This window comes from Lactuca virosa, chromosome 2 (assembly GCF_052849685.1).
Source record: "Lactuca virosa cultivar CGN04683 chromosome 2, Lactuca_virosa_CGN04683_v6, whole genome shotgun sequence".
Classification (NCBI taxonomy): Eukaryota; Viridiplantae; Streptophyta; class Magnoliopsida; order Asterales; family Asteraceae; genus Lactuca; species Lactuca virosa.
Window position 1 is genome coordinate 123,973,119 of NC_136427.1, and position 22,784 is coordinate 123,995,902.

General features: G+C 32.4%; 3 protein-coding genes across 3 annotated transcripts; all 3 read right to left on the minus strand.

The window, feature by feature from the left end:
* Positions 1 to 4,964: 4,964 nt before the first annotated feature.
* Positions 4,965 to 10,353, minus strand: LOC145157726 (uncharacterized). The gene is made up of 11 exons (XM_079076724.1): positions 10,141 to 10,353; positions 9,966 to 9,973; positions 8,549 to 8,693; positions 8,168 to 8,459; positions 8,058 to 8,080; positions 7,737 to 7,867; positions 7,597 to 7,648; positions 7,260 to 7,491; positions 7,118 to 7,146; positions 6,490 to 6,983; positions 4,965 to 6,264 (listed from the first exon to the last, which is right to left on the minus strand). The coding sequence occupies exons 1-11, from the start codon at positions 10,351 to 10,353 to the stop codon at positions 4,965 to 4,967; spliced, it is 2,919 nt and encodes a 972-aa protein (XP_078932850.1).
* A 3,712-nt stretch (positions 10,354 to 14,065) lies between these two features.
* On the minus strand, positions 14,066 to 20,400 carry LOC145159439 (gamma-glutamylcyclotransferase 2-1-like). The gene is made up of 13 exons (XM_079078434.1): positions 19,847 to 20,400; positions 19,507 to 19,716; positions 19,213 to 19,428; positions 18,908 to 19,079; positions 18,669 to 18,801; positions 18,510 to 18,586; positions 18,369 to 18,425; positions 18,182 to 18,238; positions 18,032 to 18,072; positions 17,816 to 17,887; positions 17,376 to 17,562; positions 17,248 to 17,288; positions 14,066 to 17,151 (listed from the first exon to the last, which is right to left on the minus strand). Exons 5-11 carry the CDS (start codon positions 18,775 to 18,777, stop codon positions 17,454 to 17,456), a joined length of 522 nt encoding a protein of 173 aa, XP_078934560.1. The 5' UTR covers positions 18,778 to 18,801; positions 18,908 to 19,079; positions 19,213 to 19,428; positions 19,507 to 19,716; positions 19,847 to 20,400; the 3' UTR covers positions 14,066 to 17,151; positions 17,248 to 17,288; positions 17,376 to 17,453.
* On the minus strand, positions 18,882 to 19,888 carry LOC145157727 (calcium-transporting ATPase 4, plasma membrane-type-like). The gene is made up of 5 exons (XM_079076725.1): positions 19,847 to 19,888; positions 19,507 to 19,761; positions 19,400 to 19,428; positions 19,213 to 19,357; positions 18,882 to 19,079 (listed from the first exon to the last, which is right to left on the minus strand). Exons 1-5 carry the CDS (start codon positions 19,886 to 19,888, stop codon positions 18,882 to 18,884), a joined length of 669 nt encoding a protein of 222 aa, XP_078932851.1.
* Positions 20,401 to 22,784: the final 2,384 nt, after the last annotated feature.

Genomic DNA, 22,784 nt, shown 5'->3' on the forward strand with positions numbered 1-22,784 from the left:
TGAGGCAGTGAAGATGGGTTGAGCTGCTAAACGATTATAAGTGCGAAATCAAGTACCACCCAGGCAAGGCTAACGTGGTAGCTGATGCCTTGAGTCGGAAAGAACACTTAAATCGTTGTGTGAAGACTCTTTCAATAACCATTCGATCCCATCTGTCCTCACAAATCAAAGCAGTCCAGCTCGATGCCATGAAGATAGAAAACAGAACAAGAGAAGCGTTACGTGGAATGGAAAAGAACTTCGAAGTCAAGGATGACGGAGCATATTATTTCATGAACCGAATTTGGGTCCCTAAACTTGGGGGATTCAGAGAGGTAGTCATGAGTGAGGCTCATAAGACACGATACTCCATCCATCCGGGTTCAGATAAGATGTACCTGGATATCAAGCAATATTATTGGTGGCCTAACATGAAGGCAGAGATTGCCACCTACGTTAGTAAGTGCCTCACTTGTGCTAAAGTGAAGGTAGAGTACCAGAAGCCCTCGGCGTTATTACAATAGTCGGTAATACCCGAGTGGAAATGGGAAAGGATTACCATGGACTTTGTAACCAAATTACCCAAGACAACAGATGGATTGGATACCATATGGGTAATAGTCGACAGGTTGACAAAATCCGCCCATTTCCTGCCAATAAAGGAGTCATACAAGATGGAACGATTGACGAGAATCTACATCAAGGAAATCGTGAGACTCCATGGAGTACCAATATCTATCATCTCAGATCAAGATAGTAGATTCACTTCACGCTTTTGGCAATCGCTTCCGAAAGCTATGGGAACGCAACTAGACATGAGCACTGCCTACCACCCACAAACCGATGGTCAAAGTGAGCGAACCATTCAAACGCTTGAAGATATGCTTCATGCATGCGTGATAGACTTCGGAAGGTAGTGGGATACCCACTTGCCTTTAATTGAGTTTTCGTACAACAACAGTTATCACTCAAGCATCAAAGTTGCTCCTTTTGAAGCCTTATATGGGCGTAAATGTAGATCATCGTTGTGTTGGGCTGAGGTAGGTGACACTCAGCTAGCAAGAGAACAGACACCAAGCAATGCATTAACAGGACCAGAAATCATACGCGAAATGACAGAGAAGATAGTTCAAATCAAAGCTCGACTTCAAGCATCACGAGACCGACAGAAGAGCTACGCTGATAAACGGCGAAAGCCCTTGGAATTTCGAGTCGGGGATCGGTTATTGCTAAAAGTCTCTCCCTGGAAAGGGGTGATTCGTTTTGGGAAATGGGGAAAACTAAACCCATGGTACATTGGACCATTCGAGATTCTTGCCTGAATCGGTCCAGTGGCTTATAGACTGCAGCTACCTGCTGAACTCAGCAGTGTACACCCCGTGTTCCATGTTTCCAATATAAAGAAGTGCTTATCCGATGAAACTCTCGCCATTCCATTGGAAGAAATCAAAATCAACGAAAATCTCTTGTTCATCGAGGAACCAGTTGAAATCATGGACAGGGAAGTGAAGCGTACTAAGCAAAGTCGCATTCCGATTGTGAAAGTTCGGTGGAACGTGAAACATGGACCAGAATTCACATGGGAACGTGAAGACCAGATGAAGCAAAAGTACCCTCACCTATTCTCGCATTCTCAAATCTAGCTTCAAAAAGAATTTCGGGACGAAATTCCCTCTAACGGGGGGATGATGTCACAACTAGGAATTCTGATGCGTTGTAAACAATTAACAAGGATAACATTGTAACTAAAACTTGAAGGCATGTATGATGCTTATTCAATGACAACAAAATTCCATCAAACACTCTATACAAACACTCAAATAGTCAACAAAAGGTTGGAAACCCTAGAAATCCCGGTTTAAGTCCATTATGGACTAGGATTTCCTTATTGGGCCTAATGGGCCAATAAACTTCCAATTTGACTATTTTGGGCTTAGAACTCTTAAATGGGATCTCATTGGACCCACTCTCATGAGACTTAACCTTTTTGTGCCTTATAAGCCTAAAATGGACTAGTTTATCTTTAATGGGCCTTATTGGGCCATAACAAATCCAAATAGCTTTAATGGACTCAAATCCATTCCTTTATGCTAAATTGGGCCGTGAACTACTCTAAAGGCCCAATGGGCTGAAAATCATCAAATTGGACCTCATATTATGGACTCAAGCACAAAAGGCCCAAGCCATTCTCCTCTTCTCTCTCTCTCTCTCGGCCCAAGTAGGAAACAAAAAAAAAACAAAAAAAAAGAGAATTAAAGGGGAAGGGTTGACTTTGGAGTGCCACCTCCATTTTGTCCATCATACATCCATGCAAAATCCTCCATGTATCCAAGCTAGTCATTCACCACTCTCTATCCCCTCTCTTCTTCTACTCTCGGCCGAGGATCACCAAACACACACACACACACACTTAATTCACTTCCAAATCCTCTCAAGAACACCTTCATTTCTCCTTCAAAGTTTTTGAGATTAAGGGCATTTCAAGAAGGTTTTCATCCAAGAATCACTCCAAGATACATACTTGTGGTAAGATCTTGACAACATACTTTCTTTCTACAACTTAATCACTCTTCTTACCACCTTAAATACTTGATCATACTCCCTAGAACTCTTCAAATTCGAAGGTCTCTTCAAGAAGTTGTTAGGGCCGAGAATCTCATCAATCTCTTCCATTTCTTTCTTCAAAACCGACAACAACAAGCAAAGGTGAGTTCATACCCCCTTGTTTTCGGTTTTTACTTGTTTTTGGGGGGAGAATATAAGTATTATGTGATGATCTATGTGTGTTTGCATGCTATATGTGATTTCTTTAGTTTTGGTTGTGATAATAAGTAATATTTGTTATATTTCAAGATCTATAGCAAAAAGGGTGAAAGAATCATAAACAAAAACATAATAAACAACACACATCATGGATCTAAGGGTCCTTAAGTTTAAAAAGTGAAAAACAAAACCAAAAGCACCTTACAAGTGTCATTTTTGCAAAAATAACAAAGATTGGGTATAAATTGTAAACAGACGGTTTTATGAGGGTTATAAGATGTTTATTTGTATAAAAGTTGATCTATATGAAAATAACACTTTTCAAAGGGTCAAAAACATAAATTTTAGCTTAATGGGCTTAAAAGTGGGCCTAATGGGTTTTGGGCCCAAAGTTGCGAAAAAATGAGATTGTGAGGGGCTGAATTGGAAAACTTAACAAACTATGGGACTAAAATGTAAATAAACTTTTTCAGGGGTTCAAAATGAGTTTATTACCAAATTGGACTAAAAATGCAAAGTTTTTGATTTTGGGGTCAAAATTGTAAAACTTACGGAATTGGGGCCAAAAATGTAAACTTTTTACAAATAAAGGCTGGAAATGACAAATGCAATAGTTTTGGGCAAAATTTTCTATTCAAATAAAGTTTGGATGGAAAATGGCAATAAAAATGGTTTAAGGACCAAAAGTGTCAATTTTCATAAAAAGGGACTAAAACTGTCATTTTTATAGAAAAGGGTGTCACAATGGTTAATCTAAATGTTTTTGGGCCAATTAAAACGACTATTACTTTTGAGTTTAAAAATAGAGAGTTTGTAACGCATAGTTTTAAAAATATACATATATATATATATATAATAAAAACTTCGTTATAAATCAAACGTTAAAATATTTCGTTATTGCGAATAAACATTTAACATACCACGAATACCAACAATACGAACTCAAACTCGATAAAACATATGCGATTCAAAAGTTGGGCTCAAATACCTTCTTTACGTGCTATTGGGCCGTTGTGGCCCAATATCATGTTTATTGGGCCCGATATATTCACACATGTTTATTGGGCCTCCTGTGACCCAATTACATGCCTAAGGGACTCTCAATGGCTTTTACATGCTATTGGGCCTCAGTGGCCCATTAGCATTGCTAGTAAGGTTCAAATAAATCATATGCGAAATGGGCTAACGCGTCCTTCGTATACTCGACAGCCTTAAATAACATACGTGATTAGTAGGGCCTCGTAGTCCTCTTCTCTTCGTCTGTTAGGCTTACCTTCTATTCAAGTAAACAAAAATCAGGTAGTTAATCAAGGTTATTCAAATTCATTTGGATTAAGTGAGTAATAACGGGCAACACCAATAAGTGTCGGTCATAGTCTGTAGTTATAATCAAAGTCTCCTAGAGGGAGAGCGAGAGTTTGTGTATAGATCTATACGGGGTTGACTCCCCCACACCTAAGCTGTTCGCTACAGTTAGACTCGGCCAGTCTAGGGTGACAAAATCTTAAAATCAATTCTGGCGTTCGCTAGAATGCCAAGACAGACGAACTAGTCATTATTATGCATGGTTATAACGACTCACATAGAGATCCAATGCCATCTAAGTAATCTTGGGAAATCATATTCATTCGTTGTGACGATACAATAATACAAAACGATCATACTATTTTTTATCAGAAAAGATCGGGTTTTCCGGGGAAACAACATCATTCACTTGTACTTTTAATGACTATAATGCAAGAATTTATCATGAGAAACATACCTTTTTACACGTTTTGAAATCATTCAGGCATATACTTATGGATCATCACATTGTATAAACAATTGTCGTTTCAGAAAATATCGGATTTTTTGGGTTTTACAAACTATACAAAACACTTTCATATCAAACCTGTTTATGAACTCATCAACATTATATATGTTGACGTTTTCAAAATAACTTGTATTCTCAGGTAACAGATAAGCTGAAGAACAATACCAAGTGTGTTAGGATGTTATGTTTTGTAACTCTCAAACAATTTATGCTATGGATTATGTAATGTAAACAGTGTACTGCATATGAACAATGATGGTTGAAATGTATTAATGCATGGGGATGTTTATGTTATGTTTCATGTATATTCATTGTGATGATCTTTCAATTTAAGTCACATGAGCCCTCGGACGTTTCCGCCGTCTGGTTCGGGGGTGTGACACTCGCGAAGCAGCTGAGCCTTCCCACTTTATTTAGTGATCTTGCACATCGAGTTATTATCAAGATTGAGGGAAATTCCAAATCGTGAATGAGCTGTTCTCCCTCCTGGCATGTTGTTAGCCGCAACACCTGACGTGGCAGTTGCAAGTGCAATAAGACCATGGGCACGAATATTGGCCAACAAAGCTTTGTACAAAAATGTATTTCCAGTTCCACCGGGACCATCTATGAAGAACACACCCGAAATATTTTCATCCACATGCCTCATTATCTCATCATATGCAAACTTCTGGTCTGGATTGAGATCGTCCCACGCATGTAAGTCTTCATTTTCCACATTTATAGAGTATTCTTCTTGCACCTCACGATAACCTCTTGATTGTAAATCGATGTGTGCACTGACATTTGGAAGGTCGTCATCACTAAGCTTTTTACTCATAGATTCTAGGAAGACTCTGATGTCGATGAGGACCATATTTTTCACTTTTTCGGCACATCCATATTGTTTCCTATAATCTTTAGAAAGAGAATCATAGTGGTCGTCCCATAACTTGCGAACATTTCCTGGTTCACAAAAAATCAGCATCGTCGCAAATAACCTTCTAAGTGCGTTGGGAAATTGAAATAAGGAAGCCTCTACAAGACATTGTGATAAATTATCATCGGTCTCTATTAAACCTCTTTCAAGAGCTGCTTTTCCAAATGTAGGGTGTAATACACCATTGGCTGTGTATAAATCTTCACAGCAGGTAGGCCCAGTAATATGACATAAAAGCAGGCGTAGGTAGTATCTCTCTCCTTCAGCAAGATTAGCATAAACAAGTCGACCAATCATTGATTTATGTTCCCTGGTCCTCCAACAATGGTTGCTCCGATTCCATGTAAAATGTTTGGAAAAATCCTTATACAAATATTTTCTCGCATTGGAATCTTCTTTATTCTTCTTGAAAAATGTCGTCAACATTGAATTTTTTCCTTTCTCCCTATCAACAATGTCTTCCATTCTGTCACCGTCTTTGAACCTAACCAACTGTTGATTCGGGAGATGTATTTGCAAGGCCATCACACAAGGGTGGATTTTTGAAAGAGGAAAGCTAAAAACTCGCCATAATGCCTCAGGAGGGGATACATAACGTGCGTCTTGAAACTTTCGTATCTCATTAATAACAATATTTTCTTGGTCTTTATCAATATAGATAACTTGTTTGTCATGGACCTTATAAACATATTTGAAGAGGTACTTCACAGACTTTATACTCGAACAAACCTCAACGTTGATATGACAATTAAACATCATTAACAACTTTGGGTTGTATGGAGCCACCCATCTGTTATCCAATGTTGTATTTCTTACAGTCACCTCAATTCCATTATTTCTCCTTCTATATAATGGATATGAGTCCTATCCTTGTGATGTCTTTTCATTGAATTGCCTAGGATATCTGAAACGACATATTTTTGGCACACCCTGCATACATGGACTTTTTTTTCGTAAGCTACCACAAGGACCGTGCATCATGTGACTTTTGACAAGATCATGCATTTCAGGAAACCTTATTGGGTCGGGAATTTCCGCACACACAAGTTTGTCATAATCGTCTGGATTATTCATCTTATATCTAGGTGTCATTATTAAGAGGAAATGTGCATGTGGCAATCCATGCTTTTGAAACTCTATCACATACACATATGACCCCACCACACCGATTATATATCTCTGGAATAACTGTACCTTGAGATCCTCTAACTTAGCATGAAAAACTCTTGCAATAAGGTCCGGTCGATCTTGAGCTGACTGTCCAGGCAATAACTCATCATCGATTTCTTTCCATTTTGGGTTGCACGTCATTGTAAGAAATATATCAGGCCTCCCATCATCTTGGACTAAAGCCATGGCATCCAGAAATCTTCGTCGCATGTCACATGGACCTCCAATGAAACTTGCAGGTAACACAACTCTTTGTCCAACCCTACTTGGTTGAGCCTCACCGGCATTGAAGCAATCAACAACACCCTGGTATAAATCGGCTCTAATTTTGGTTTGGTTCTTTTCAACAAAAACCAAATGTGTAGTCTCAATCTTTATATAGGTATCTACTGCAAACTGCTAGCACAATCTCCCTCCCATCAAAATCACATTATCATTCGACCGTATCTGGAACTTGTAACAATAGTACTTACAGTATTTCTGCCTTTTTTTGAAGTAGATTCTGTGATACCATAATTTATGTGAAAAATATAAATTTAATATCCATATATTTAAGGCAATATTTGTTACATGTTTTAAATATGTAAAAGAATGTTAAAGGCGTACCTTATGAACCTTCATCATTGTCTTCATTGTCACTATGAATTTCATCCATGGCGACCCCATATCTTGGTATTTTAGGATGCCATCCAGACGCACCATTGGGAAAGAATAAAGGATACGACAAAGGATCATAACAACCAAAGTGAGGTTGAATTTCAGTACTATAGTTAGACCTCCCATAGACAATAATACTTCTTTTATATGCAGTGATGTTGTCATTTCCTTCAACCCAAATACCAGCAACCTATGCAAAGTTGTACTTCAATAGGGTGATTAATATGATATGTATAATAATGAATATGACACATTTAATTTTAAAATGAATAAAGATAAATGTTAATATTCACACCTCAGATGTGGTCGGCTTATTGTACACTCTTTGGTTGATATCAAAATGTTCACTGAAAATAAGATATAAACTATTAAAACGCATTGATTTAGTTATTTTAATATCACTACAAGTATTATAATTTTCTAGAAAAAACTTACTTGTATCCAAATGAACCAATCTCACCCGAGAAACAAATATTATATACTTTCTCTTTATCGCATAGACAGTCTTCACAATCTGATGGTGTGTTCGGTCGGTTATATATAGTTTCATCTTTATTATACTCCCCCTATTTATAATCAAATATTTCCAAAGTCATCTAATTTTGTTTTAATGTAATATACAATAATAATAATAATAATAATAATAATAATAATAATAATAAATAATAATAATAAACACTTACGACCCATCTTGGAGATATAAAGTGAACGAAGTTAACATCAGTAAACCAGAGTAACGGGAATAGTTTCGCTTGCCTTTGATGATTTTCCAACAATATCTAAAAATAATGATAATTAAAAGGACAACTTGTTATTATTTTAAAAACTTTAGAATGCTAAAAATATATATAAGTTATTAAATTTACCGATCATCATTTTTCTCTCTGTCCGATCCTCTACTAAACTCTTTATCGAGGGAACCAATGGAAAAACCGGAAACCATGATATGATAGACTCGGCCAAACGATTAAATCGTGTGTTATTGTTGATCCTAATCATCAAATCACCACGTAATAAACTGTATTCTTGATACATCGGATACTCAGCATAACTTGGTTCGATTTGGAAATAGTTTAAAGAGAACACACCACCCAATAGATTCCCTCCATAAATAAAACGTATCATTTGTGGTGGAACAACTGCTAACAATTTCTTTCTCTAATAGAAAATGTAATATTTTTATAAACAGAATACTTATGATAAATTATGAAAATGAAAATAAAATATAAATAATTTTTTAAACATACATTTTGATCAATGAGAACAATGAAGAGTTTGTTTGCTCTTGAGTCCCTCCAAATGAAATCCACACGAACGGGTGTCAAAATATACAACAAATGGAAGTTTAGTAGCAATGAAAATGCATCAACGTAAATGTGACCGTTCATGATTCTACAAAAAAAAAAAAAAAAAAAAAAAAAAAAAAAAAAAAAACTTTTAATTAGTATAGAAAAATTTTATGTACGAAAATATACTCGTCACTATCGACGATCAATAAGAATATATATTTAAGACCTTGTGTAGATAGTACTTTAGGTCATGATTCACAAAGTATTTAGTTATGAGATTTCATTAAGTTTTTTATTTATGTTTAGTTTTACATGATTTTCGGTTTATGAAAATATATGTTATATTTTAATTCATTTATTATGAGTGAAAGATAATAAATTTATCATGACCTATAAATATTATATTTGATTATTTATCGTGAGCAATTTGATAGATATTTCTCTACGCATTACTTTGTGAGATTGCTTAAATTTGACATGTGTTCTTTAATATTCAAGTGTATAGTTTATATTCTACCTTTGAAACAAAATAAATATATAAAAGGAATATGGAGTTGACAGCAGAAACAATAATGGTTGGGATCTCACATTCAAGCTTTATAGTTTATATGTGATATTTTTGTAGTCTTTATTTGGTTTGTGTATATAGTTCACCTATCCATAGTAAAAGTATATTTTTTTTTGAAACTTTTTGTTTTACATATTTCAAGGTACGATTTAACCTAAAAACTTAATTTTTTCAGTAGTTTGTATCTTAGATTAAAAAATAACATAGAAAATAATATTATACTTTTATAACATAAGTATATCTTTCAATCATCAATTTATATTTATAACATTTATAATTAATGCGATTAGTATATAATATTTATTATTATTATTATTGATGTTTTGTTTAATTCTGTCGAAAATAACCATAACCTGAATTACCGACAAGGTATCGGGTATGAAAATTTGGGTATTTGTTTCACAACCAACATGTAATTAGTTTGGGTATCGGATAAACGTAAAAAAGTTTGGGCATACCCAAATTTCTGATTTTAAAAAATAATAATAATAATACACTGGCTGTGAAACAAATATCAAATATCAAAGTCTACTTAAACCAAAATCATATGTGGCTGTAATAATATATAATGTTATAGTAAACATGGCCTAAGTATTCAGGTAAAGAAACAAACCGGAATACTGGATGTGTCTTATTAAAGAAGATATGATTCTGTAGAGATATAAATCCAACACCCAATGTAATAGAATTCAAAATTATTTATTTAAAGAAAAACCTAATTTGCATACAATTTCTGCTGCATGGTTAAAAATGTTACGTGAAGTTTGTAGAAGGATAAAATCATTGTCACCCTATCTATTTCCATACCTATGAAACTGTAAGAAAGATAAAAAAAAAAAAAAAAAAAAAAAGTCGCATATAATCAATTTGGTTATTAGGTATTTTTTTATTACACAATACCCGGCAACATAATCACTACTATGAAACCATAATCACTACTATGAAACCATCAAACATAAATTAGTCATGACTAGTAGCTTACCCGCGCGATGCGGCGGCGGCGATTTGTTTCATTCGAGCGATTAGTTTCCAAACTAAAGTTAGTGTCATTTCGGTGGTCGTCAAATTCTTTTGTTTCGATTTGTTTCATTCTGGCGATTTGTTCCTTTCGACGATCAGTTGTCTTTAGACGGGCAACAAATAGTAATTTTCGTCTATTACTCTTTATCAAACAGCGGACAACGATTAGTTTCATTTTTTTAGATGATGATAAATTTCCATTTTGAATTGACAAGGTAAAAATTTGTTATATTAATTACAAAAATATTGAACTACGTTTAAAATAAAAATGTTAACTTTTTTGCGAGACTATACATTACATGAACATGTAAAAAGTTAAGTATTATATTATAGATCGTTTTTTCTTCTTTTTGTCATTCTTTTGCGTTTTGTTTCCGGTATTGTAAAATTCATTTCTTTTATATTTGCATTAATAAGACTTATTATAATTATTTATATAAATATTTAAATAAAAGTGTATGTATAAATAATATATTTATAATAATTCATATTGCACTAAAACAATTAAACTCAATAAAGGACTACTAATAATTCATATTTATAATAATTCATATTTATAACTAAACTAATAATTTGATTTTTAAAGGAAAACTCTCCTAATAATAGATAAAATCAAACTTGGTTTTATCATTATTAAAAATCAAATATATTTAAATTTGAGTTACATCAAAAAGAATAAATATAAAAAAATTACAATTTAATTTCCAAGAACATCATCCAACTTTATAATAAAACTCAAACCATTTCATTTCTACTTTGATGTTATTTATCTATGAATTCTAATGTATCGGAAGATCTTAATAAATAACACATTATATTTAAAAGTTTAAATTCATATTTAAATTTGAAATCAACACAACCCTTCCTTATACAACTCATACCTATAGGTAGTTATCCATAAATCACTCACTTCATTCATTATTACATTTAACTTTATTAAGATTATATAATTTTTAATTCTTTATCGCTTTTATATTAACTAACATTTTTCAAATATTTAGACCATTCAAATTACGTATATTTAACATGTTGATGTGCGATAAATTGAAAAGTTACTTAAGACACATAATTATAAGATTTAAATAATTCATTAATTTTTATAATACTTCGTTCTTTAATATTACATATTTTTGTTAAATTTTAAACTCATCTAACTAATTTTTTTTCCAACGGTGGTTTAGTGAAGCAGGTAGTGACATCCGATATAGTTTAAACATTTTCAAAAGATTTGTTATTAAATATAATTTATAAAAGATAATAAAATTTTGAAAATATGAATTAAAGTAATATATATAAGAAAACATATGAAACCAAAGTTTGAACAATCCTCTCTAATAAATAAAGAACTTTTTGTCACATGTCATCTTCTCCTTCATTTGAACACAAGACATTTTCTATTTTTCGAATTTTCTATTTTTCCACTTGTCATTTTATTTTATTTTTTATTTTATTAAATTAAAATTCCACATTTAATATGTATGGTAATATACATGTAAGGTATTTATTAGAAAGGGTTTATATATATGATATATTCAATACATTAAAGTCTCATTAATCTTAATAATTCAAAAAAATTCTTATTTTTCCTATAAATTCAAACTTTTCAATTTGTTAAAATTTCATATTTAATTTTTTTAAAATAAACTCATGTAATACATTAGTTTCACACCTACTAAATTATATTTAAGAATTTGATAAAATGGAAAATAAGTTAAAACGAAAGTTACTAAAACAATCAACAGAACTTTAAATGTTGTGGTGAACAGGTGATGACAACAGGATGTATTTAATATATACGAATATTTATAGTTATTATTTATAGTCTTAAATTTAAAATATATTTAATAAAATAGTGACCATTGTGAAATAGAGCATGGTGATAGATTCTAGTTTCAAATAAAACTAAAATTAAATAAAAAAAGATGGTATTGTAGACACTCCACTCTATACCTAGTCTAACATATATTTCAAAAAGTGTTTGTCTCTCTTACTTTTTTATTACTCTCTCTCTCTCTCTCTCTCTCTATATATATATATATATATATATATATATATATATATATATATATATATTGTAAAACTGAAAAAAATATAAATAGGTTGACGTATCCCTTTCTCTTTCATATATATAAAACCGAATAAAAAATGATTTTTATTTTTTTCTCTCTCATATATTTATATAATAAAAAAAATTAAATAATATGTTTTTGAAAATTAGGATAGTTTTTTTGAGCGACTTTAACTTTCTATTCTAGTATAAATTAATATAAGCCTTCTATATTAATTTTCTTTTGAGCAACTTTAACTTTTTTTTGTTAGTAAATTTTATAAAAAAACTTCTATCCTAATTGGTGACAAATAAGTTTTTGTAAAAAAAGATAAAAAGAAATAGCCTTCTATATTAAAACTGAGTGACTAATATATATAAGGCATTTATATTAATTGTTTTTTTTGAGATATATAATTTCATTTCAATATGTAGTAAAGGTAAAGATGTTTTTGCTTGAGTTAAAAAAATATATATTTAATGAACATAACCCCCACAAATTTATTCATTTTTTCTTGAGTTAAGAAATTTCAATTAAAAAAATGAAAATTATATTACAAAATATGTTTTATAATTTTGTTAAATTATTATATAATACTAAAATAAAAAAAAGCTACCGATATAACAATATCTAAGATGGATGATTGGGTTGCTTTAAAACTTTTACAAATAAGTTTTTGGAAAAAAGATAAGTAAGAAAATAGGGAAATGAATAATTTTAATAAAGGTGCAAAAGCCCCACATATATAGGTGAGACGTGGCTGATGGAAAATGGCTGACACTATTTATTGGAGTTTGAGTTTTTTAGTTCTTGTAGTCTAAATTTAGACTGGAGTGAGTGTTAGTGTGGAGTGTAAAACTAAATTTAGACTGGAGTGAGAGTTATGATAACTAATCTTATCTGTGTTGTCCTTGATATAATATAGTGAAATCAATCTTATTTATAATTCTAAAAAAATTATTAAAGCCAACTATCAAATCAATAACAAAATACATATACAAATATATCATATATACGATTTCAAATATAATTTATAGTACTTTGTATTTGTCCATGATATATTATTTTAAGTCCCAAGACTTATATGAGAATTTCAAAATATATTTTTCATAAATAATTTCAAAGTTATTAAAAACATAAATCTAATGTTTTTATATTTAGATGTAAATGTTAATTCAAATAAAAATGATTAATACTATAATATAAATTTAAAATACTTTCTCTATTTTAGTGGAAAGTTGAATCGAAGTTTTTAATTCAACTACTACATTGGCAGCTTTTACCATTTGAATGGTCATAATCAAATCTCATTTGTCGCTTTTTTTCTTTAATGTTTTTTTGCTTCTATAGGAGATATATAGTTTTTCAATGTACAAAATCTTTTTACTTATCTGTCTTCTGTACTATCCCTATCAAGCTTTGGTTTGTTTAGGTAAGATTTGGTTTTACAAAAAATATGAAACTAATTAGCTATAAAATCGCACACTAACACCCAAAAACGGCTCGAAGCATACAAAGTAAAATTACAGAGGTAATTTTTTTGTAAATTATAAAAGAATTAAATCATTACTTTCGTTTCTGAGAGATTCAAAGAAAGTAAAATTAATGACTTTCAAATTATTTATTTTTTCTATTGTTTCCTAACTAAACTAAGACAATCCAAAACACTTCAAAAACATTTTAATTAAAACACTCAGTCATGCTCAATTTTACATATGAATCTATGAGATGCAATAGACTTTCATTGGAAAAGTATAGATGATCTCTCCACAAGAGGCAAAAAACTTCATGCTAAATTTTTTTCAATTCTTAGACATAAATTGCTTTTATACCGAGATGTAAAAAAACAAAATATCCATAAACCCCATACCCCAAAACAAACAATGACCAGACGTTGAAGATTCCTTTTTTATTCATGTACATATAGCTTTTTATTAATACATGAAAACAAAATATACAAAAAAAAAAAAAAAAAAAATCAAGTCCAAGAACGGAAGGTGATGAAGTCAGCTAAATCTGAAAAACAAAAACATGAGCCCTGTTAGATACATGTATTAAACCCATGTACAAAGATGGAGATAGAAATAATGCAAAAATTGTTTAAATGCTTGAAAAATAGCAGAATCGAAGAAGAAACAAACATATTTATAAAGAATTCAAAGTTTTAAAAGTCATTGAGTTCATGTGCCTAATCTGCTTCTACTTTCATCCACATATTCCTTGCACTCTTCAATAAAATACAGAGACATGGGCAAGAGGGTTAGGTTAGAGTAGAAATCCATAAGAGAACAAGCAAAAAACATCCATAAAAAATCAATAAAATAAGGAACTTCTAACCAGGTAAGACAAACGTTAACCGGATCTAATAACCTTGCTTTTGTGTCATGATATAGGAAACTTGATGTATGTGTGTTGGTGCATAGATATGAGCAACTGCAACTGTGTTGGAGCAAGGCAGCGACTGTGGTACATGTAAGAACACAAATGAAGACAAATGAGTAAAAAATGAATCTGCAAGAACTTAAATACAACTTTTAGGAATCATACATGTAAGAACAAAAATGAGCATAAAAAAAAATTAAAATGTGAAATTAAATAGAAATCTAAACCTAACAGAACTGATAGAAACTAAATCGAACCCACTAACGTTAGGATGGATTTGTTTTTTAGTAGCAGTTCAACTTTTAGATCTAGGGTTTTGACAAGATCTATAGCGAAGAAGGGAGAGAAGCTCTCCGACGTGATAAAGGGAATGGAAGAGGTCATGGTGGTTCTTAATAGCAGTTTGCAGAGGAGCCGACATGTATCGATGTCGGCTGATGTTGCAGATTTTGAATGGGGAGAGACGATGGAGAGATGAAAAGAGCAAATATTGTGGGTGGATAGTGTAAGGGGTGTTGGTGTCGGCTGTTAGGTTTTGTTTCGAGAGTACTGGAAATAGAGATTTGTTTGACCAGGGGTTATAAGCAGAGATGTAGACGAACAACAATGGGGCGATCCGTGTGCTTTCATTTTACATCGTCGGATGGTTGTAGCAGATCAACGCCCAGTTGGCTATCCGTGTGATTTATTTCTTTGTAGATTTCACTCATTCAACATTCACGCATTCGAGCTGTACCTGTTTCTGATTGGTTTTGTTTTGATGACAAGGATTACAATATATTAAATCCTCACCGTTCATTTTGGATCCAAAGGTTCATAACTTATTTCCTTGAGTTTTAAGACAATTGTCTTAATTTGTAAAGGGCCCACATTTATAAACCCTTTATAAGATGGTATAGATAGAATGTTGCTGCAATTTTAAAATATTAAATCCTCTTGATGGAAGTGTTCAAAGCTTGAAGTTCAAACAGTGCTATAAATGAGTATGTTTTCATATGTTTATCAGTAGTTTGCATATAAAAACCATACATATATACGATGTCACAAACAAATACAAACACACATAAGTTTGTCACTTCAAACAGAAGAAAGAAGAAGATTATCATTTGAAACAAAAGTCAGAAGATGATTATCATTTCAAACAGAACACAGAAGAAGATTATACACACATCAAGTTATAACAGATAGAAGAAATACAAAGAACCTGAATTCGTGAAAGAAATGCAATGCAATGAAGTAATCTTCCTGTTCCAGATTCCTTGTTGGTGAATTGTGTTGTAAGAGTAAAAAACTAAGAACATCTATTAGATTTATAGGTGGAATAAAGTATTCTATGATATATACTGATACTCATTCCAAAATTAAGCAAATTGATACCATACCATAAATAATAACATCTACTCTAATAAATGAAGGTTTTTTGCCACATGTCCTCTTCTCCTTCATTTGGACACATAGCATTTTCTAAAATTTTTAAATTTTCTATTTTCCACTTGTCATTTTATTGTATTTTTCATTTTATTAAATTAAAATTCCACATTTAATATGTAAGGTAATGTATATGTAAGGTATTTATTAGAAAGGGTTTATATATGTAATGTATTCAATACATTAAAGTCTCATTAATTTTAATAATGCAAAAAATTTCTCATTTTTCTTATAAATTCAAACTTTTCAAATTGTTAAAATTTTATATTTAATTTTTTTTAAATAAACTCATGTAATACATGGGTCTCACACCTAGTTAACAAATATACTAAAAAAAAATTAAAAAAACAATATAATAACTGTCAAAAGTCATACCATAAATATTTTAAATCATACCAAAATTAATCGTATTATTATAATTATTTAATTTAGATAATATCATACTAAAAATATTAATATTAACAAATATACTAAAAAATGAAAAAAAAAATCAATATAGTAACTGTCAAAAGTCATACCAAAAATATTTTAAATCATACCAAAATTAATCATACTTTTAGCATATTTTCATTAAAATAATATCATACTATAAATAACACATATATCAGAAGTTGAAATTACTATCAAAATTAATCATATTATTAGCATATTTTTATTAAAATAATATCATACTAAAAAATAATCGAGCATTTGATCACGAATTTTTGGGTTTATGAAAACGATGTGGCGCGATTATTATTATTATTATTAATATTATTATTATTATTATTAAAACATATTGAAAAAAGATGAAGCTTGAAAAAGGTGTAATATGATAATATTTTGATAAAAGAAATTTTGGGAAATATTTTGCTAAAATCCTAAAATATATTTTTTTAACAAAAAAGTCTTTATTTTTATTTTAACAGAAAATGACAGATTATCGTCTAATGTTAAATAATCAGAACTTTTCTGTTCAAAAAAAAATAGAACTTTATCAAAATTTTCCCAAACACAATCTAAGGCTAAGTGAAAAATGTTTATTATGTGTTAATGGCAAAACTCCATGCTTACCCTTTTTTTTCCAATTTATAGACCACTTGATATCCGCGCATTTCAAATGGTACAAGCAATTTCTGCATAAAATATAAAGATTAAGTTAAAAATCTGACATTTAAATTTCAAAAGTGAAAAATGTTTATTATGTGTTAATGGCAAAATTCCATGCTTACCCTTTAAATTTCCAATTTATCCTTCTCAAGTAACTTCAAATCTGTCATAAAAAATCAGTTACAGTAAATAAAATTTGAACTTTGAAAGTTGAAAAATAGTGAAATTTGAAAATAAACAGGCTATTTACCAATTTGTGTTAAAGGTTGTGAATGCACTGCATTCGAGTCAAGATATGTGATTTCCACTTTTGCTTGACCAAGCATCTTCATATCAGACACACAGAAGTACTTAAACCTTTTGGGAAGAATTTTGGATTTTTATTATATAATATGGTCCATAAAGATGACATCCATGGATCTAAGGACCCTTCATATCTGCATAAGAAAATCATAGCAACTTTATTTAATTTACTTATTGTATATTATACAGAAAGATTATGCAACAAAGTTGTACAAATACTGGAAATAACAAAGATACCCTGAAGTGAATGAGAAGAAACAAGAATCGAATGAGAAGAAACAAACCTGTGCATCAATGGCTGTCAGAAAATTTACACTAATAAGAAAAGAAAAAAAAGACCAAGAAAAGGTCTAAAATACCCTCAATAGAATAATATAAAGTAATTACTTGGCCATATCCTCCAAAGGTGCAGGCCCAAGGTAATATTTATTCGATTCCTTGTCTGGAGTTGATGTGAAACTGTAACAAGTAAAATATAGTATCTGTTAGTTAAATGGAAGAGAAAAATAAATGAGGGCAAATTTGTAAAAATGGGGATTTCTGTAATAAGTCTTCTTTCTTGAAAATTTAATTTTATTCAAATGTCAAGATAAAATGGCTTACACAATAACTCCTGATAAAGTAGCCTCACTAATCTCTCCTTCCTGAATCAAGAGATAACAAAATGTCTGCTTTTAATTTTGTGTTTTGTAAAACAAAATAATCTGTTATATAATTGAAAAATGAACATATGTATCTCAGAAGTATATTCACCTTGAAAAAGTCTACAGTGGTCTTCTGATCATATTCGCACTCTCTGTTCTCTAAATACTGAAAGAAATAAGAACCAAGTAAGATAAGTTCTTCTGATATGACATGTGTCTCTAAGGAAAGATAAAAAAATAACTTTTTTTTATTTTGTTTCAAAAATGTAAAACATGTAATGGAATAAAAAATATACTGCCATTGCCAGTCTTTCTTTCTCCTCACCTTCTTTTACACTATACACAGCGCCCCACTGAAAGAAAGTTTAAGAATTAGCATTCAGAAGTTGAAAATCAGCTGAAAATGGTGGAAAGAGTTGAAATTTGGTGCCACTTACACAGACAGCTCCTTCTTTATATTCAAGTGTGCATGTTCTTGCAGGGTCCTCAGGTGTACCTCTATGATCAATGCATGCTGTGGCATAATAACATGATCTTAGTTAAAACCAGATTAAGATAGAAATGTATAAATATGAAAACAGGTAAAGTCTGCATACCAAGATCAAACACACGCCTGTAATTCTTGATGTACCCTATCATTTTATCATCATAATTAAACCTAGGGTTCCATACCAATGAACCATAGCCAAACACCCAGAAAACCATGATGAACTCCTCACAAATAACAAGCTGTTGATAGTTGAAACATTAGCAAGATGATACAAAGAAGAATTATGTAAGCACAGAACATGTGAGAAAGCAAAGAGTGACTAATAAAGAAGGCGATTGAACAAACCTGTAATGCAGGCTGAAACAGAATTAATCATTAGAGCAACGATGTTGACAGTTAACTGAAACTGAACAAACTTCTGAATGTTTATGTAAACTGCACGTCCCCATTTTGCTACTTTTACGATTGTTGCAAAATCATCGTCCAATACGATTACATTAGCTTGTTCTTTTGCAACCTACAGATGAGATAGCAGATGACTTATGACAGACATCAGCTTCTTCTTACTAATATATTATATATGGGATTGTTTTTTCATTAACTTAAGTTTTTTTATACTAAATTGACATGAATATGATGCACAAACCAACCTCTGTTCCTGCTATACCCATGGCGAACCCGATATCTGATTCATGTAAAGCTAGAGCATCATTTGTCCCATCACCTGTGACTGCAACAACTTCAGACAGACCCCTCAAATGCTCTACAAGCTTTAACTTGCCTGTTGGTGATGATCTAGCCATTACAATAATGTATTTAAGGATTGTAAGTCATTACTTGTCTTGGAGAACTAACCACCTATTCTCCTGAGTTTCAAAATAAAGGAAAAGAAAAAAAAATAGTTACATTTTGATCTAGCCATCACCACGTTTTTTTGTTTGTACCTGAATTCTCGGTGCTAGTTCACGTTTTTCCGCATCTGATTTAGCTCGAAACACTGGCCCTTTAATGGCTAACCTACCTTCAGTCAGTATACCGCATTCCTTGGCAATGACTCGAGCTGTGTTAATATTATCACCAGTAACCATACGCACAGTAATCCCAGCTGCTAAACAAATATCCACTGCTTCCTTAACCCCTGGCCTAAGCGGATCCTTAATACCAACAACCACAATCAACGTATACCCACAATCAGGCAACTCAAAAATCGGGGATTGAGAAAAAAGTTATGCATAGTAAAGACTGAATAGTATCTGAAAAAATCAAGAATTGGCTTATAATTACCTTCAAGTTCTTCAATGTGCTTGACAATTCGCGCTTAGCCATCGCTGATAATTTGAAATTAGTATTACCTGTTAGGTGTTCAGGGCATGATTGTGCTTGTATTTTCTGATCTTCGTCGACAGATGATGACGGTTACAGAGGATAAATGACTTGGGAAAAGAAATCGATGATCTTCACAGAGGATAAATGACTTGGGAAAAGAAATCGATGATGTTCATTTGAAGATGTCGATGGTGGTTTTGTACATTTTTGTGTGTGTGGTCGTGAGGTGCGTGAGTTTGTAATCACAGTAAACGGGGACATACCTCGCTGTAGGGATCTCGAATGCACGGTAATTTGAAATTAGGGTTTCCATTTCATTCTGATGGCGATCGCGAGAGAGAGAAAGAGAGGCGAGAGATATCACTGCATCTTGAGTGGGGAAGTCGGCAGTCGTGGACCTTCGGTGGGAGACGTTGGTGGAGATCACTGCATCTTTGGTGGAGACGATGAGAATTGGTTTGATGGCGGCTGTGTTTAGGAGATTAGGGTGTGTAGTGTAATATGTATATGATTGGTTATATGATCTGTGTAGTGTAATACGTATAAGATTGGTTATATGCTTAATATTATTGTACTTATATGCTTAATATTATTGTACATGAGGTAATATACGTTGTATCTTTTAATTTTCAAGAGATTGGCAATATCCTTAATAATATAGTAAAAATATATATATCTATATATATATATATATAAGAATTATCCTAAAATCCATATAAAATTTAATATTAATAATCTATATATTCAAATAAAAATATCAATATATTAATATGACCGGCTTTGACTAATATTAACCAGAACCAACTAGCCTGACCAATTGTCATTATACGTAATTAGTTAATGACTTCCATCTGATTAATCGGTCACCAAGGGTAAGGTGGGATGTAGATGTGGGTGTGTGTATGTGTATGGATAGGGTGGTAGGGGTAGTGTTGGGTAGGGTGTGTGGTGTGGGGGTGTGAGCTTAGTTGAAGGTGGAGTGGGGTAGGCGGTCAGGACCTTTGAAGTTTTTGTATGTAAAAATTGAAGTCCATAGAAAAAGGAATAAGGAACCATACATGGGTGATATTGAATTAGGGAAGAACATGACTGGACATATAAAAATAAGCAATTGAAAGGAATGTTAGGATACTGTACAAATTGATGGTATCTAAAGGATCTCGATATTGGATAGGACCCGATTCCAAGGAACAAGCCTTAATCCATAAGTCGTGAGCAATAATCCTTTAGAATAAGCTAACATCCTTATGTCATAAGCTTTAAGTCATAAATCATAAGTCATGAGTTATAATTCATAAGGAATAAGCCATAAGCCTTAAGGCCTAAGCCCTAAATTAAGCATAAGTCATAAATCATAAGCCAAAATCCCTAAACCCTAACTACTAACCCTTAAGCCTATACCCTAGACATGTATCATAAGCTACAAGCCTTGAGCCTGAATCAGTAAGCCTTAAACCTAAATCCATAAACCCTAAGATATAAATCATAGGTTATAAGTCATAAGCCATGAGGCATAAAGCATATGTAAACCTAAAGCTATAAGCCCCAATCTATAACACTTTAAGCCGTAATCCCCAAGCCATAAGTTATAAGCCCTAATTTTAAGCCATTAGCCCTAACTTGTAAGCATAAGTCATAAGCCCTAAGTCATAAGTCATGATCCATAAGCCATAATTGGCCTAGGTCATATACACTAAGCCTTTGGCCCTATGCTTTATGTCATATGCCCTAAGCCTTAATCCCTAAGCCACATGCCCTACGCCATATTCCTTGCACCCTAAGACTTAAGCCCTAATCCATAAGGCTTGAGACTTAAGTAATTAGTCATCAACCATAAGAATTAAAGCTAAGGGTTATGGCTTAGAGCTTAATAAATAAGCAGTAATCCTTAAACAATAAACCATAAGAAAAAGCCCTAACACCTAAGTCCTACACCCTAGGCCATAAGTCATACACCCTAAGCCCTAAACCATAAGAATTAACCTATACGGAATACGCCATAAGCCATACAACAATAAGCAGTAAATTATAAGTCATATGCCTAAAGCCATAATCCCTAAGCCATAAGCCCTAAACCATAAGCCTTAACACATAGTCCATAAGCCATACACCCTAACCCCTAAAAGACAAGCCTAAAGCCTAAGTTATATGCCATAAGCCACAAACCTCACACTCACCCTATCCCCAACACCCACCCACAACCATAAATACTTTTATGATTCTAAAGTTTTATAAAATTAAAATTACACCTATCCACACACATCCATCCAACCCCCACCACCCACCTACCTCTACCCCCACCTACATCCTACCATCAATTCTAAGGTATGTGTGTTGTGTGTGAGAGTATGAGTGCGGTGGGTGAGTGTTGGGGCTTATGACCACCAACCACACTGTTACCCATCTCATACACACACCTCATCCCTGTATACCCACTTACACCCCCACCAATAAATACCATAACCCCATCCCTACCCCATCCCTACCCACTCCCATACACCCCTCCACTTACTCCCAAAACCCACCCACCCATACTCCTATCCACCCCCATACACACACCCTAATCTACATACACCCACATATATCCCTACCCACACACACCTCACTTTATCACCACTTACTCATGCATCCCCACCCATACTCCATCTCACCGATAACCAAACCCATACTCCCTCATAACAATACTTAAACACATACCCACCATCTAAATAGCCAAGTCGGATGGTTGATGCCAAATGGCCAAATATTGGTGTAGATTCAAGAATTGCACATGCAATCCCTTAAAACTAGGAACATGAACAATCAATTCTATTAATTAACAGTATACCCATGACACCCCTAACAAAAATCGTATAATTTTGTCTATTTTGTATAATGAATTTCAATGAATATTTTT

What these genes read in the sequence shown, in the direction of transcription:
- LOC145157726 (XM_079076724.1), bottom strand. Translation starts at nt 10,353, where the DNA reads ATGAAACTAATCGTTGTCCGCTGTTTGATAAAGAGTAATAGACGAAAA. An exon ending in ATAAGCCGACCACATCTGAG is followed by an intron (nt 7,492 to 7,596) that starts GTGTGAATATTA and finishes AACTTTGCATAG; the next exon opens with GTTGCTGGTATTTGGGTTGA. An exon ending in CAAAAAAAGGCAGAAATACT is followed by an intron (nt 6,984 to 7,117) that starts GTAAGTACTATT and finishes TTTGTTGAAAAG; the next exon opens with AACCAAACCAAAATTAGAGC.
- LOC145159439 (XM_079078434.1), bottom strand. Translation starts at nt 18,777, where the DNA reads ATGGTTTTCTGGGTGTTTGGCTATGGTTCATTGGTATGGAACCCTAGG. An exon ending in CCACTGTAGACTTTTTCAAG is followed by an intron (nt 18,073 to 18,181) that starts GTGAATATACTT and finishes CTCTTGATTCAG; the next exon opens with GAAGGAGAGATTAGTGAGGC. An exon ending in CCTTTGGAGGATATGGCCAA is followed by an intron (nt 17,563 to 17,815) that starts GTAATTACTTTA and finishes TTTCTTATGCAG; the next exon opens with ATATGAAGGGTCCTTAGATC.
- LOC145157727 (XM_079076725.1), bottom strand. Translation starts at nt 19,888, where the DNA reads ATGGCTAAGCGCGAATTGTCAAGCACATTGAAGAACTTGAAG. An exon ending in TGGTTAGTTCTCCAAGACAA is followed by an intron (nt 19,358 to 19,399) that starts GTAATGACTTAC and finishes TGTAATGGCTAG; the next exon opens with ATCATCACCAACAGGCAAGT. An exon ending in TGGGTATAGCAGGAACAGAG is followed by an intron (nt 19,080 to 19,212) that starts GTTGGTTTGTGC and finishes TCTCATCTGTAG; the next exon opens with GTTGCAAAAGAACAAGCTAA.